This window comes from Terrapene carolina, unplaced genomic scaffold, assembly GCF_002925995.2.
Source record: "Terrapene carolina triunguis isolate 2854851 unplaced genomic scaffold, T_m_triunguis-2.0 Scaffold131, whole genome shotgun sequence".
In the NCBI taxonomy this organism is placed as follows: domain Eukaryota; kingdom Metazoa; phylum Chordata; order Testudines; family Emydidae; genus Terrapene; species Terrapene triunguis.
The window spans coordinates 38,035,694-38,046,635 of record NW_020664482.1 but is presented as its reverse complement, the minus strand read 5'-3'; the positions used below and the strand labels follow the sequence as shown (position 1 = coordinate 38,046,635).

General features: G+C 52.6%; 1 protein-coding gene across 1 annotated transcript in view; it reads left to right on the top strand.

The window, feature by feature from the left end:
- The first annotated feature begins 284 nt into the window (after positions 1-284).
- GLRA4 (glycine receptor alpha 4) overlaps positions 285-10,942 on the top strand; it is a 34,463-nt gene continuing 23,805 nt past the window's right edge. Inside the window, exons 1-3 of the mRNA XM_026653030.1 lie at positions 285-355; positions 9,322-9,455; positions 10,226-10,293. Coding sequence (XP_026508815.1) covers positions 285-355; positions 9,322-9,455; positions 10,226-10,293 — 273 coding nt within the window. The remainder of the gene's footprint in view (positions 356-9,321; positions 9,456-10,225; positions 10,294-10,942) is intronic.

Sequence of the window (10,942 nt, the reverse complement as noted above, 5' to 3'; positions counted from 1 at the left end):
GCCTGCCCACCGAGAGTCGCCAGGCTCCGGAGAGCGACCGCTGGCCACAGCCCCCCCAGCGCAGCCCGCTAGGAGCCCTGGGTTGGCAGCTTTGGGTTGAGAAGACTTCCAGGCGCTCGCAGCGAGGCAGGGGGTGGGGGAAGCAGGAGAGGAGAGTCCAGCGGAGGAGGGGGAGGACATGTCTGTGATGAGGCAAGGGGGGTGCGCTCTCCTTCTCGGGCTCCCTGCGTCCCCTAGCAGCTCCTCTTCGCACCCAGAGAAGGGGGGTTCAGCTTGGCCGAGGAATGAAAACTCTCGCCCTAAGCACCGTCTCCTTCTTCGTCTTCTGCCTTTTGCAAGAGCACATCCCGCTCAGGTGAGGAGCAGGGTCGGGGGCAGCGCAGGGGAACATGCACGAGCAGGTTTGGTGGTTTAACTTGGGGGAAGGGGATCCTTACCTGCAAATCCCACCAAGGATAAGAATTGCCCATTATGGCCCAGGGGAAGGAGAAGAGGGTGGGAATGCAGTTGTCTGTGAAACTTAGCCCCCTCCAGCGTGCTGGGATCTGAGGGCCACGCCACTCGGTCTCCCCCTGGGGCTCCTAACGGTACCGACCCACTAGCCTTTGGCGAGCGGGGACAAGGGGCGCATGGCGCTGCACAGTGGAGATGGAAGCGGTGCCTGGCCCCAGCCCGCTCGCAGACAAGGAATAAAGGAGGTTCCGTAGGCAGGCGGGGGGGGGGGGGACGGACCTGCTTTTTAAATAACCCCGCTGGGTGCAAGGAAGGGAGAGCTCGGGCGGTGGGGCGGGGGCTGGGCACTGCCGGGGAGACGCAGGGCGAGTCTCCAGCGCAGCACCGAGAAGCTCTGTCCACAGGCTGCAGGGCAGGAGCCGGAGCGGGACTCTCAGGTTCGGAGTCGCTCGGCTGCCCGCGGGCTGAGGGACAGACACCAGGCACCGCCTAAAAGCCTGGGGAGGGCTGGGCGAGGCTGCCTGGGGACCACACGGGGGCTGGAGAGACTCATAACTGAGTATCCCCCTAAGGTTCGCCCTGCTCCGGGCTTTGACTGCCCGGTGTTAGCGGGCAGCGCCGGGGGCCGGAACCGGGCGTCGGACAGGGGCGTGCCCGCAAGGTGGTGGTTTCTCTGCCCTCTGAGTCTTCACTGAAACAGAGAGACCTGCCGGCCTCGAGGCACAGGGAGTCTGAGCCCAGCCTGCCTTCCAGCCCTGGCCTCGCTATTCCCCCACAAGTGCCATTAGCCAGAGACACAGAGGGGAACTGGGGCTGCAGCCAACAATTCCAGACCCCACCAGCCTCCTGCTGACTCTCCAGTGCCCTATGCCCCCAACCTGGGGCTGCGCGCCCCACCAAACCCTCTGGCACTGACCCACGAGAGGGGAAGAATCCGAGGTGATACTGAGAGGCTGGAGAAACCCTCCCGGGCATAGGTGCTGGAACAAGAGGTGCGAGGGTGCTGCCACACCCCCTGACTTGAAGTGGTTTCCATCATATACAGGGTTTACAGTTTGGTTCAATGGCTGTCAGCACCCCCACTATACAAATTGTTCCAGCACCCCTGCTCCCGGGCCACAGGCAGGGCTCTAAAGAGAACAGGCCACACTGTGGAGCAGGGATGGAGCAATTCATAGCTCTGAGTGCACAGGGAGAGACAGGAGAAGTAGGACCAGGTGGGGTGGCAAGCGACTGCCAAACAGGGGGGTTGCAGCCAAAGGCCACCCTCCCCCCATGGCAGATCTGTTGGCACAAGGTAGCTGCAAAAACAACACAGGGACCTACCCTGGAATTCCTCTTTCATAAGGGACGCTCACAGGTAACTGAGACTCCCCACCCCATCTACACCCCACCCTAGTCCATGGTGTGGGGGGAGTGGCAACGAAAGGGAGAGTGGCTAAGTTGCCTATATGCTTCAGATGTTATAGATGGGGGGACGTGGGGGATGGACAGGACACAACCTCTTGGGTCACAGACAGTTCAGTACAAGTTGCAGCAAACTTTGTGTCACCTTTTTCCTCTTCTCTCAACTGATGCACTGAGAGAAACTTGGAGACAGCTGGGAACCTGGGCCTGAGGATCTGGTAAGCACAAAGCCAGCGCCAGGGTTTATAACTGAGCATCAGGGGTGTGTAATGGTCTGGGAGGTGAATGCCCAGCACAAGGGTTTATAACTGAGTGGTAGGGAGGCACCGCTCATTGACTGCAAACTGGACGTTTGTCTCCAGGACAGTATGTGGTGCTAAGCAGTGTTTGTTGAATGGGTATGTAGCTGGCTCCAGAGGCAATGGCCTGTTCCCTGCAGCTCCCTAATGCACATGCAACAGCACTAATGGATTGATCCTTCCACTTGCACTGTGGAGGGGGGAGAATCTTTCATCCTCCTCTAAAGTGAGGGCTCAGGTCACTGGTCTGTCCAGCAAAGGCCTGACTTAACTCTTTGCTGACCTGGTTTCTGGAACACAGTGGGTTTCCTATCAGTGGGCTGTCCCACTCCCCACAGATTCTCTTCCAGCCTTTTGGTCTCACCCAAGCTGCTCATGCAACAGCAAGCTAATATGAAAAGAGATGTTGTCAGGTGCACATAGGAATTAAGCAATATAACTTGATAGGCAGGGTTTTTCCTGGGTGACTCTAGCCCAGGCTGTGTCTTTTTGGGTGACTATAGCACAGGCAGGGATCAACACTTGCCTTGGGCGGTGCTATGAGGTAACCGATTGACTTTTATTTTCCCAGAGACCCAACATGTAGCATTTTACTGCTCTAAGGAAATGGAATTTGCAGCTGCAAGTAGGGGCAGCAGTATCACATGTGCCTAAATCTGGCGTGATAGCAAGCAAGGATGTAGCATCGCTAAGAGCTAGTGCCAGAGCTCCCTTGGGCCCAGAGTTTTAAAGCCATTTCTTGTGTGTTACAGCACGTCCTGCAATGTGTTTAGTCAATGTCTTTTATTTTGTTCCTTCAAAAGATCATTATAGATTGACGGAGGGAGAGAAACTGACAAGCAAATGTAGATTCATCAAAATATACCGTTTGAGATCATTTTGAATAAGTCTCCATCATCCACAGAAACAGTTCAGGAAATAATTCATGTCAGATTCTCCTATGATTTCAGTGCCTGGGGTAAATGTTCACCCCTGTGCTGTTTCACGCCTGCAGTCCCATGAAGCCCTGCCAATATTTTTCACTTCTGGGTATAACTTCCTTAGGGTACGTCTACACTACGAGATTAATTCGAATTTAGATAATTCGAATTTGGGAAACAGATTGTATAAATTCGATTGTGCGCGGCCACACTAAGCACATTAATTCGGTTTTTAACCACATTAATTCGGTGGTGTGCGGCCACACTACCCCATTAATTTTAACCACATTAATTCGGTGGTGTGCGGCCACACTACCCCTAATTCGAATTTGCAAAATCGATTTTGGTGCTACTCCGCTCGTCGGGGTGGAGTACAGAAATCGATTTTAAGCGCCCTTTAATTCGAAGTAACTGGCTCCGTTGTGTGGACGGGTTAAGGATTAATTCGGATTAACGCAGCTAAATCCGAATTAAAGTCGTAGTGTAGACCAGGCCTTAGATATTCTACTCCAGGAGTCCCTACACTGCTCTGCAAATGCACCTCACTCTTGTCCCACAGCATTCTGGGTATTACAGTCCTCCAACCACACAAACACACCACCCAGTGCAGCCCGTTTCTGCCCTTCAGCATCCCTAAGATATTTCAATTCCAGGACACCGCTGTGCTGTGCCAAAGCACCACACTCAAGACCCATAGCATCCCAGATACTCCAGGCCTAGACCACCCCAGAGCTAGGCCAGTGCATCTGATTCCCAACCTGCAGCTTAACTAACATTCCAGTACTGAGCCACTAAACTCTACGGGTGACCCTATAGCCATGTACACTATGTGCAGTAAACAGCTAATCTTATGCACACATACAAAGACAAAGTGTTTACATAGCTGATATGAATTCTTACAAAATAGTATGAAGTTTGGAATAGTAATCCCATCAGGCCCATTTAATCAGTGAGCATCATTTAATCAGGCAGGAAACTACCGTACAACACTGAAGGGGAAATATCATTGAAGATACTATGCATTAACAGGGATCAATCACCAGTACTGGGTTTAGAACAGAGTGTAAGGGAGCTGAGTGCCCAGCACTGGCACTAACTCTTCTATAATGAATGCAGAGAAGCGTTTTCTGTTTAAAGGAGAGCTCCTCCATGTGCTATAGAATCCCCATACTTACTCGGTTTGCTTTGACATTTGCCATGCCTTATGGGGGCAGATGGTAGGTTCATGATCCAAATTTGGCATCATTTGAGCAAGAGGTTCCTGAGATACAGCCTCCCCCCAAAAAGACAGGCATACCTCATGTTGGCTGATTCTACCAACATTTTTTTTGCACAGTGTGTGTGTGTGTGTGTGTGTTTGTTTCAAGCCCTGTCTCTGATCACAACCTCCAGAGCTGCAGCTGGATGTGCAGAGCCACTTCCTTCCAACCACCCTGTGTCCTTGCTAAGAAGTTCCCCTTTCAGGATTCCCCGGTGCTGGTGATCTGCATTAGCAAAGCAGTTGCTGATGATTAATTTCATGTAACATTATAGCAGAACAGCTGCTCTACTACAATTACGGCTGAAAAGACTTTTCTGTTTAAAGGAGATTCTTCTAAATGCTCTAAAATTGCATGTATAGCTGGATTGGATTGACATTTGCTGTGCCTCCTGGGGGTGCACAGCCAGGGTGAGGTTAATGTTCCAAATTTGGGGTCATTTCCCAAGATACAGGGGGGAAATCAAAACAACCTCCCGCCCGAAAAAGCCTCTCAAGGTTCACAGATTCTACCAATGTTTTTTGCACATATCTGAGGCTCAAACCATGACTTATATTACCCTCCTACCTCCAAAACTCAGTTATAAACCCTGAAGCAGACCATAATCCCCATTCCACTATAACAAAATGTACAGGAGTGGGGAGAAGCATTCAGAAATCATGTAGCATCCTTTACCTAGCCACAGTAACATCTCAACTGCAAACCTATACGCTCACTACAGCTGCATACACGATCACTAACTCCTACAAACAAAAATTCTCTTTCATTAAAACAAAAATCAAACCTAGGAAATTCAATGATGTCAAACTTCATAAGTGCAGAATTCAGGTTGCCCAGTGGTATCTGCTGCCCTTCCCAAATGTTGAGTTCAGCAAAACTCAAACAGCTAATAGCTAGGAAATGCAGAGTTAAGGTACACACCCACTCAACCTTTACTCAGCCCTCATTGCCTCAATACACCGCTAACTCATTCGCATTCTGCCTTTGCACTGTAGCAAACAAGCTACCTACAGTGGATCTCCACTCAGACACTTCCCCTACTCCACAGAAAGAACCCCACATCTACTAACTTTTACAGCCCTCCGCCATCAGGCACACAATGCCATCTAACACTGCACTTTCATTTACCCTTCATTAGACCTACAAACCACCCTCATCTCCCACCTAACTCCTTGCCATGGGGATTGTTACTGACACAGCCTATGCAACACAGTGCTGAAGTTAGCCATACTGGCTTTCTCAAGGTACACATGAGCCTCTGCCCTACAATCACACACCCTGGGGTCAGGGAGACAGGTCACATCAGTGCTTAATTTGTAATGAAAGAGGTGCTGGGGCTCAAGCAACTTTTTTACTTTCATAACTTACGCGGCACACCTAGAGGTGCCGGGGCTATGGACTGCCAAGCCCACAGGTGCCAGGGCTACGAACTGCCAAGCCCAGAGGTGCTGGGGCTATGAACTGCCAAGCCCAGAGGTGCCGGGGCTCAGCCCTGCCACAAATTAAGCACCGGATCACATGCCTCCCAAGGAACACAGTCCCCAGGTTGCCTCAGATCACAGTCCCAGCTCTGTCAGGCAGCTCCCAGCAATCCCTCCACCATCCAGTACAGCTACCCTGAACAGAGTGCATACAGGTAATTCCCAGTGACTATGGCCAGCTCCAGGGGGACAGAATTCAGGTACTGTGGGGGTGAACCTTAACTCTTCATTTCCTAGTTCTCAAGAGTTTGCGTTTTGCTGAACTCAAAACAAAACCAAGACACCTCTGGGCAACCTGAACTCTGCATTAGTGACGTGTCTGGTCATTGACTAACTGTGTGTCAGGGAGGGGAAGGCCCAGCGCTGGGATTTATAATGGAGGCTACATCCACAACTGGAGCAGAGCTAGGGGATGTGGGTCCTCGCTCAAGGAGACATGCTCATACACTAGCCCTCCTCGAGCTAGCGCACTAAAAATAGAAGCATAGCCACCGTGGCAAGGGCAGCAGTGAGGGCGGCACGGGCTAGCCGGGCCAAGTACGTAGCCCAGGGTTCAGGCCAGTTTGTGCTCAGGGCAGCCTGCCCCTCCCACTACTCACTGCTGCCGGTACTGTCATGACTACATTACTATTTTAGCACGCTAGCATGATGAGCGCTAGCACAAGCTGAGGAATCACACCCCTAGCTCCTAGTGTAGACGTAGCCGGAGTGTCTAGGAGCAGAGGGCCCGGTGCTGGGGTTCAGGACACCAGTGGAAGTTCAGAGCCTAAGTAGCCTTGAGGATCTGCCCCCCCAGCTGCACCAGGAAGCAGGTGAGGAAGGAATGATACATTACTGGCCTGGCCCATCACAAAAGAGGACATTCCCCAGGCAGGTGGGTGTGCAGCAGGATCTTGCAAGGCTGCCTGAAGGGGCAGGTAGATCGGATGGGGAATCCCAGATAAGGTTTAACCCTGGACATCGGCCTCCCTGGAATGGGGAGGTGCTGTTATTTCCAAAGGGACAATCATTAGGAAAGGGAACTTGGGAAGAAAGGAGGAAGGCAGCAAACTCCCCGCCCCCCATCCCCAGTGTATTTGTATGTGGGCGTGGCATCTTCATCCTTCCATTCACATCCACCCGGTCACCCACAGCCCACCACCGGAGCAGCTCCACCAGCAGCCAGGCAGACTGAGCTGGTCTGTAACCCTCCCTCCTTCGCAGGGCAAACACACTGACAGCAGCAGCAGCAGAGCCGATCCCTCTAATCAGTGAGTTTACCAGCTGACAGCTGATTGACCGAGAACTAGACAGGAGGCGACACCTCTATCCATCACCCTCCTACCTCCTTGCACTCCTCAGCCCCTAGTCACTTTAAGCCTTTGCTGCAAGTGGCTGGATACCGAGCCCCCCCTCCTTTGCTGCACCACTGGGGAAACTCACCTCTCCCTGCTCTGGTCCAGGCCCAGCAAAGAGTCCCCGCACCAGACCACTTCACTATCAGCAGGGTTAGGAGGCATTTCACAGCCCCGGAGGAGTGAAAGGACCCATTGCACATGACTCCAGTGGAGCCAGTGTCACAGAACTGGGGTCCTGTTGGTGTCAAACTACATGGCCATTGGGAGAGGTGCTCACATACTGCAGAAGGCATCAATGCCTACATAGATAGCGAGGCAGACAGGCTTTACTAGCACTTAATGCTTTATTGTCAACCAGTCCATCCTCGTGCCCTGGGAGACAGGTAAATATGGCAGAGATACTGGGTACGTACTAATGGAAAAGCTGAGACATAGGGTGACATTGTGGCCCCGGTTGAAGTCAATGGGAGTTTTACCATTGACTTCACTGGAGGCTGGATTTCACCCATAGAGAAAGGTTAAATCCTAGAATCAGACATATAGGGCTGGAAGAGACCAGGAGACGTCATCAAGTCTAGCCCCCTGCGCTGAGGCAGGACCAAGTAAACCTAGACCAGCCCTGACAGGAGTTTGTTTAATTTGTTCTTAAAATACTTCCAGTGCTGGGGATTGTACACCTTGGACACCTATCCCACTGCTTAACTATCCTTGCAGTCAGAAAGGCTTTCCTAGAATCTAACCTAAACCTCCCGTGCTGCAGATTAAACCAGTTACTTCAGGTCCTACTTTCAGTGGACATGAACAATTGATCAACACCCTCTTCTTAACACATTTGAAGGCTGTTATCAGGTCTCCCCCCCCCATGCCCAGTTTTTGTAACCTTTAGTCATAGGTGAGGTTTTCTAAACCTTTTGTCATTTTTATTGCTCTCCTTGGACTCTAATTTGTCAACACCTTTCCTAAAGCGTGATCCCCAGAACTGGACACAGTACTCGGGCTGAGGCCTCACCAGTGCCCGGGTCTCAGATACGATACTCCTGTTAATACACCCCAAAAGGACATTTGCCTTTTTCCTAACAGCATCACACTGTTGACTCCCATTCAATTTGTGATCCACCGTAACCCCCAGATCCTTTTTTAGCAGTACACCCACTAACCAGTTATTCCCCATGTTGTAGTTGTGCATTTGATTTTTCCTTCCTAAGTGCAGTACTCTGCACTTGTCTGTATCAATTTTCATTACGTTAAGTCCAGACTCTAAATGATTTGCCTGAGATCAGAGAGTATATGTCAGAGCTAGGAGTAGAACTCCAGAGGCCTGGCTCCCAGTCTGGTGTTCAGGCCAGCATTATTACCGCAGTTGTACAAACACATAACAAAGAGACAGGCCCTGCCCTAAAGATCTCAGGCCAAGAGCCAACTCCAGCTACTTACACGAGAGGCACAGAGCCAGAGCGCACAGAATGGGGTACCCACCCTGACACAAGATGACCACAAGCCCACGAGCATAGAGCAGCAGGACCCTGGGCCCAAGCATAGGTAAGCAAGCTGATGCCACCAGTGGTAGGCACCTGTGCTGTGTGAAGTCAGGCAGGGCAGAGGCCCACGGCTTATTCTGTCCCTGCTGCAAAGCTTCTGCTTCACCTGGCACTGAGGGCTATATGCTGCAGCTGTTCTCCCCCAGGTCAGACACTCCTCACAAAGAGACCCAGACGCTGTTATAGGTAAGAGGAGAAAGAACAGCTCCAGCAAAGAGCAAACGCCTCCCTGCCGCCGGCAATGCAATTCCCCAGCTGTATGTGACTGTTCAGCACTGGTCACGTACAGTATTTCGAACACACCGCAAGGGGGAACAGCTGCTTGTCCAATTCATCGATATTTACCATACTCCCGCCCAATGCTGATGTTGACAATAACCATGCTAGCAGGTTGTGAGCTTCCTCAAAGCAGTGCCTTGGCAATACCAGCCAGGATGACAGCAAGCTTCTTCAACCCGAAGCCCTGTCTGTGCCAGGCAGGTCTCTGGCTCTAGGAGCTCCACCACAGCAGTGCCTTGAAGAGTCCTGCTCCCCAGCCCTCCATACAGCACTGAGGCAGATGCTGAGGCATTCCTGGCCCAAGAGGAAGGATTCCAGCCTGCTAACCTCCATCCTTTCCCCCTTCAGGTTGGTTTCTGGGAAAGAGGAGATTAAATCCACTTCCACAGACTCTGGCCAGCCTATGTCACCCTCTGATTTCTTGGACAAGCTCATGGGAAAAACGTCAGGGTATGATGCCCGGATTCGACCTAACTTCAAAGGTAAATATGAGGCCCAAATAAGGCTTAAAAATCCCACAGCAACTGAAACCCAGAGTCTCTCAGACAGCACTGACTAGAACCAGGGACAGTGTGAGCAAGTGATTTGGTGCAGGACCCATGCCAATGCCCCTCAACCCTGACCTGCCTCCCCCTGCTATTCCAGCCTGGGAACCCGCTACAGCTCTGCCATTGCCCCTCCATTCTGACCTGCAGCCACCCACTATTCCAGTCCAGTTGTTATGATTACAGTATTGCCTGGAGTCCCATTGTGCTCGGGGCTGTAGATACACACACACAGTGAGAGACAGCCACTGCCCCACAGAGCTCACAGTCTAGCAGATAGGACAGACAAAGAGAGGGAGGGGAAGCATATGCCTCGAGAGGGAAGCAACTTGCCCAAGATCCCAGTGGCAGAGTCAGGACCAGAACTGTGGGCTCCGGACTCCCAGCCCACTGCCCTTGCTTTTGTCTACAAGTTTTCAAGAGGTGAAGAACCAGCCAGATTTTTGCACCCATGGCCTTTTCTCCATCCCCTGGAGAAACCCACAGATACAGTTTATAAGTGTAAATGAACACATGGGGGGGTCTGGAATCCCCCATCCCCTTAGAGTGCATGTGTGTGCACAGGTGTACGGGGGTTATCTGTGTGTGCATGTGCAAGTGCCTGTGTGTTTATTGGGGTGAGTGACTGTTGGGGTGCAGAGGAGGAGCAATTCCCCTCAGACCAGCTGCTCTAAGGAGGGCTCACACCTTGTCTGGTTGTTTCTCAGGCCCGCCTGTCAATGTGACATGCAACATCTTCATCAACAGCTTCGGCTCTGTCACAGAAACCACCATGGTAAGACGTCACCATCTGTCCCACCTTCCTTCCCAGCCCCTTCCACTCCCCCAGAAGCCTGCGGAGGGGACAGCTGGGTGTGGCACCTCCCATCAAGGGCTAGGAATTTGGCCCTCTTTGCTGTGCCTGCACCAGGCTCTTGGAATGGGCAAACTCCATGAGATCTGGGGTCAGATCCAGCCCACCTGAAGGTTTGTTCAGCCCCACCTCTAGTGTTAACCCTGTAGCTATCATGGAGACCCATTGCCCATGGTACTGGGAGACTTATGGGGAAGTGGTGGGACCCTTGTGGGACAAGGGGCTAAGCGGTGGGGGGTCTTGGGGGAAGGGTGTGAGAATGGACTAGGAACTGCATTGTGGTGGGGAGAGGTGGATGGCAGGAACCTCGTGAGAAGCTGGAGCCTTCTGGGGGCCAGAGAGGAAAGAGATTAGTATTCGCTCCCTTCCACAGGCAAGTCTTGCTGTTCCCCAGGGACAGGGCTGGCTCCAGGCACCAGCCCACCAAGCTGGTGCTTGGGGCGGCACCTGGAGGGGGGCGGCGCGGCGCTCCGGCCCCCGGGGAGAGCGGGGCCACGGCCGGGCTCGCCGCCCTGCCCCCGGCCGCTGGGGGGAGGGAGGAGCCCCCGCCGGGGCTCGCCGCCCTCCTCCC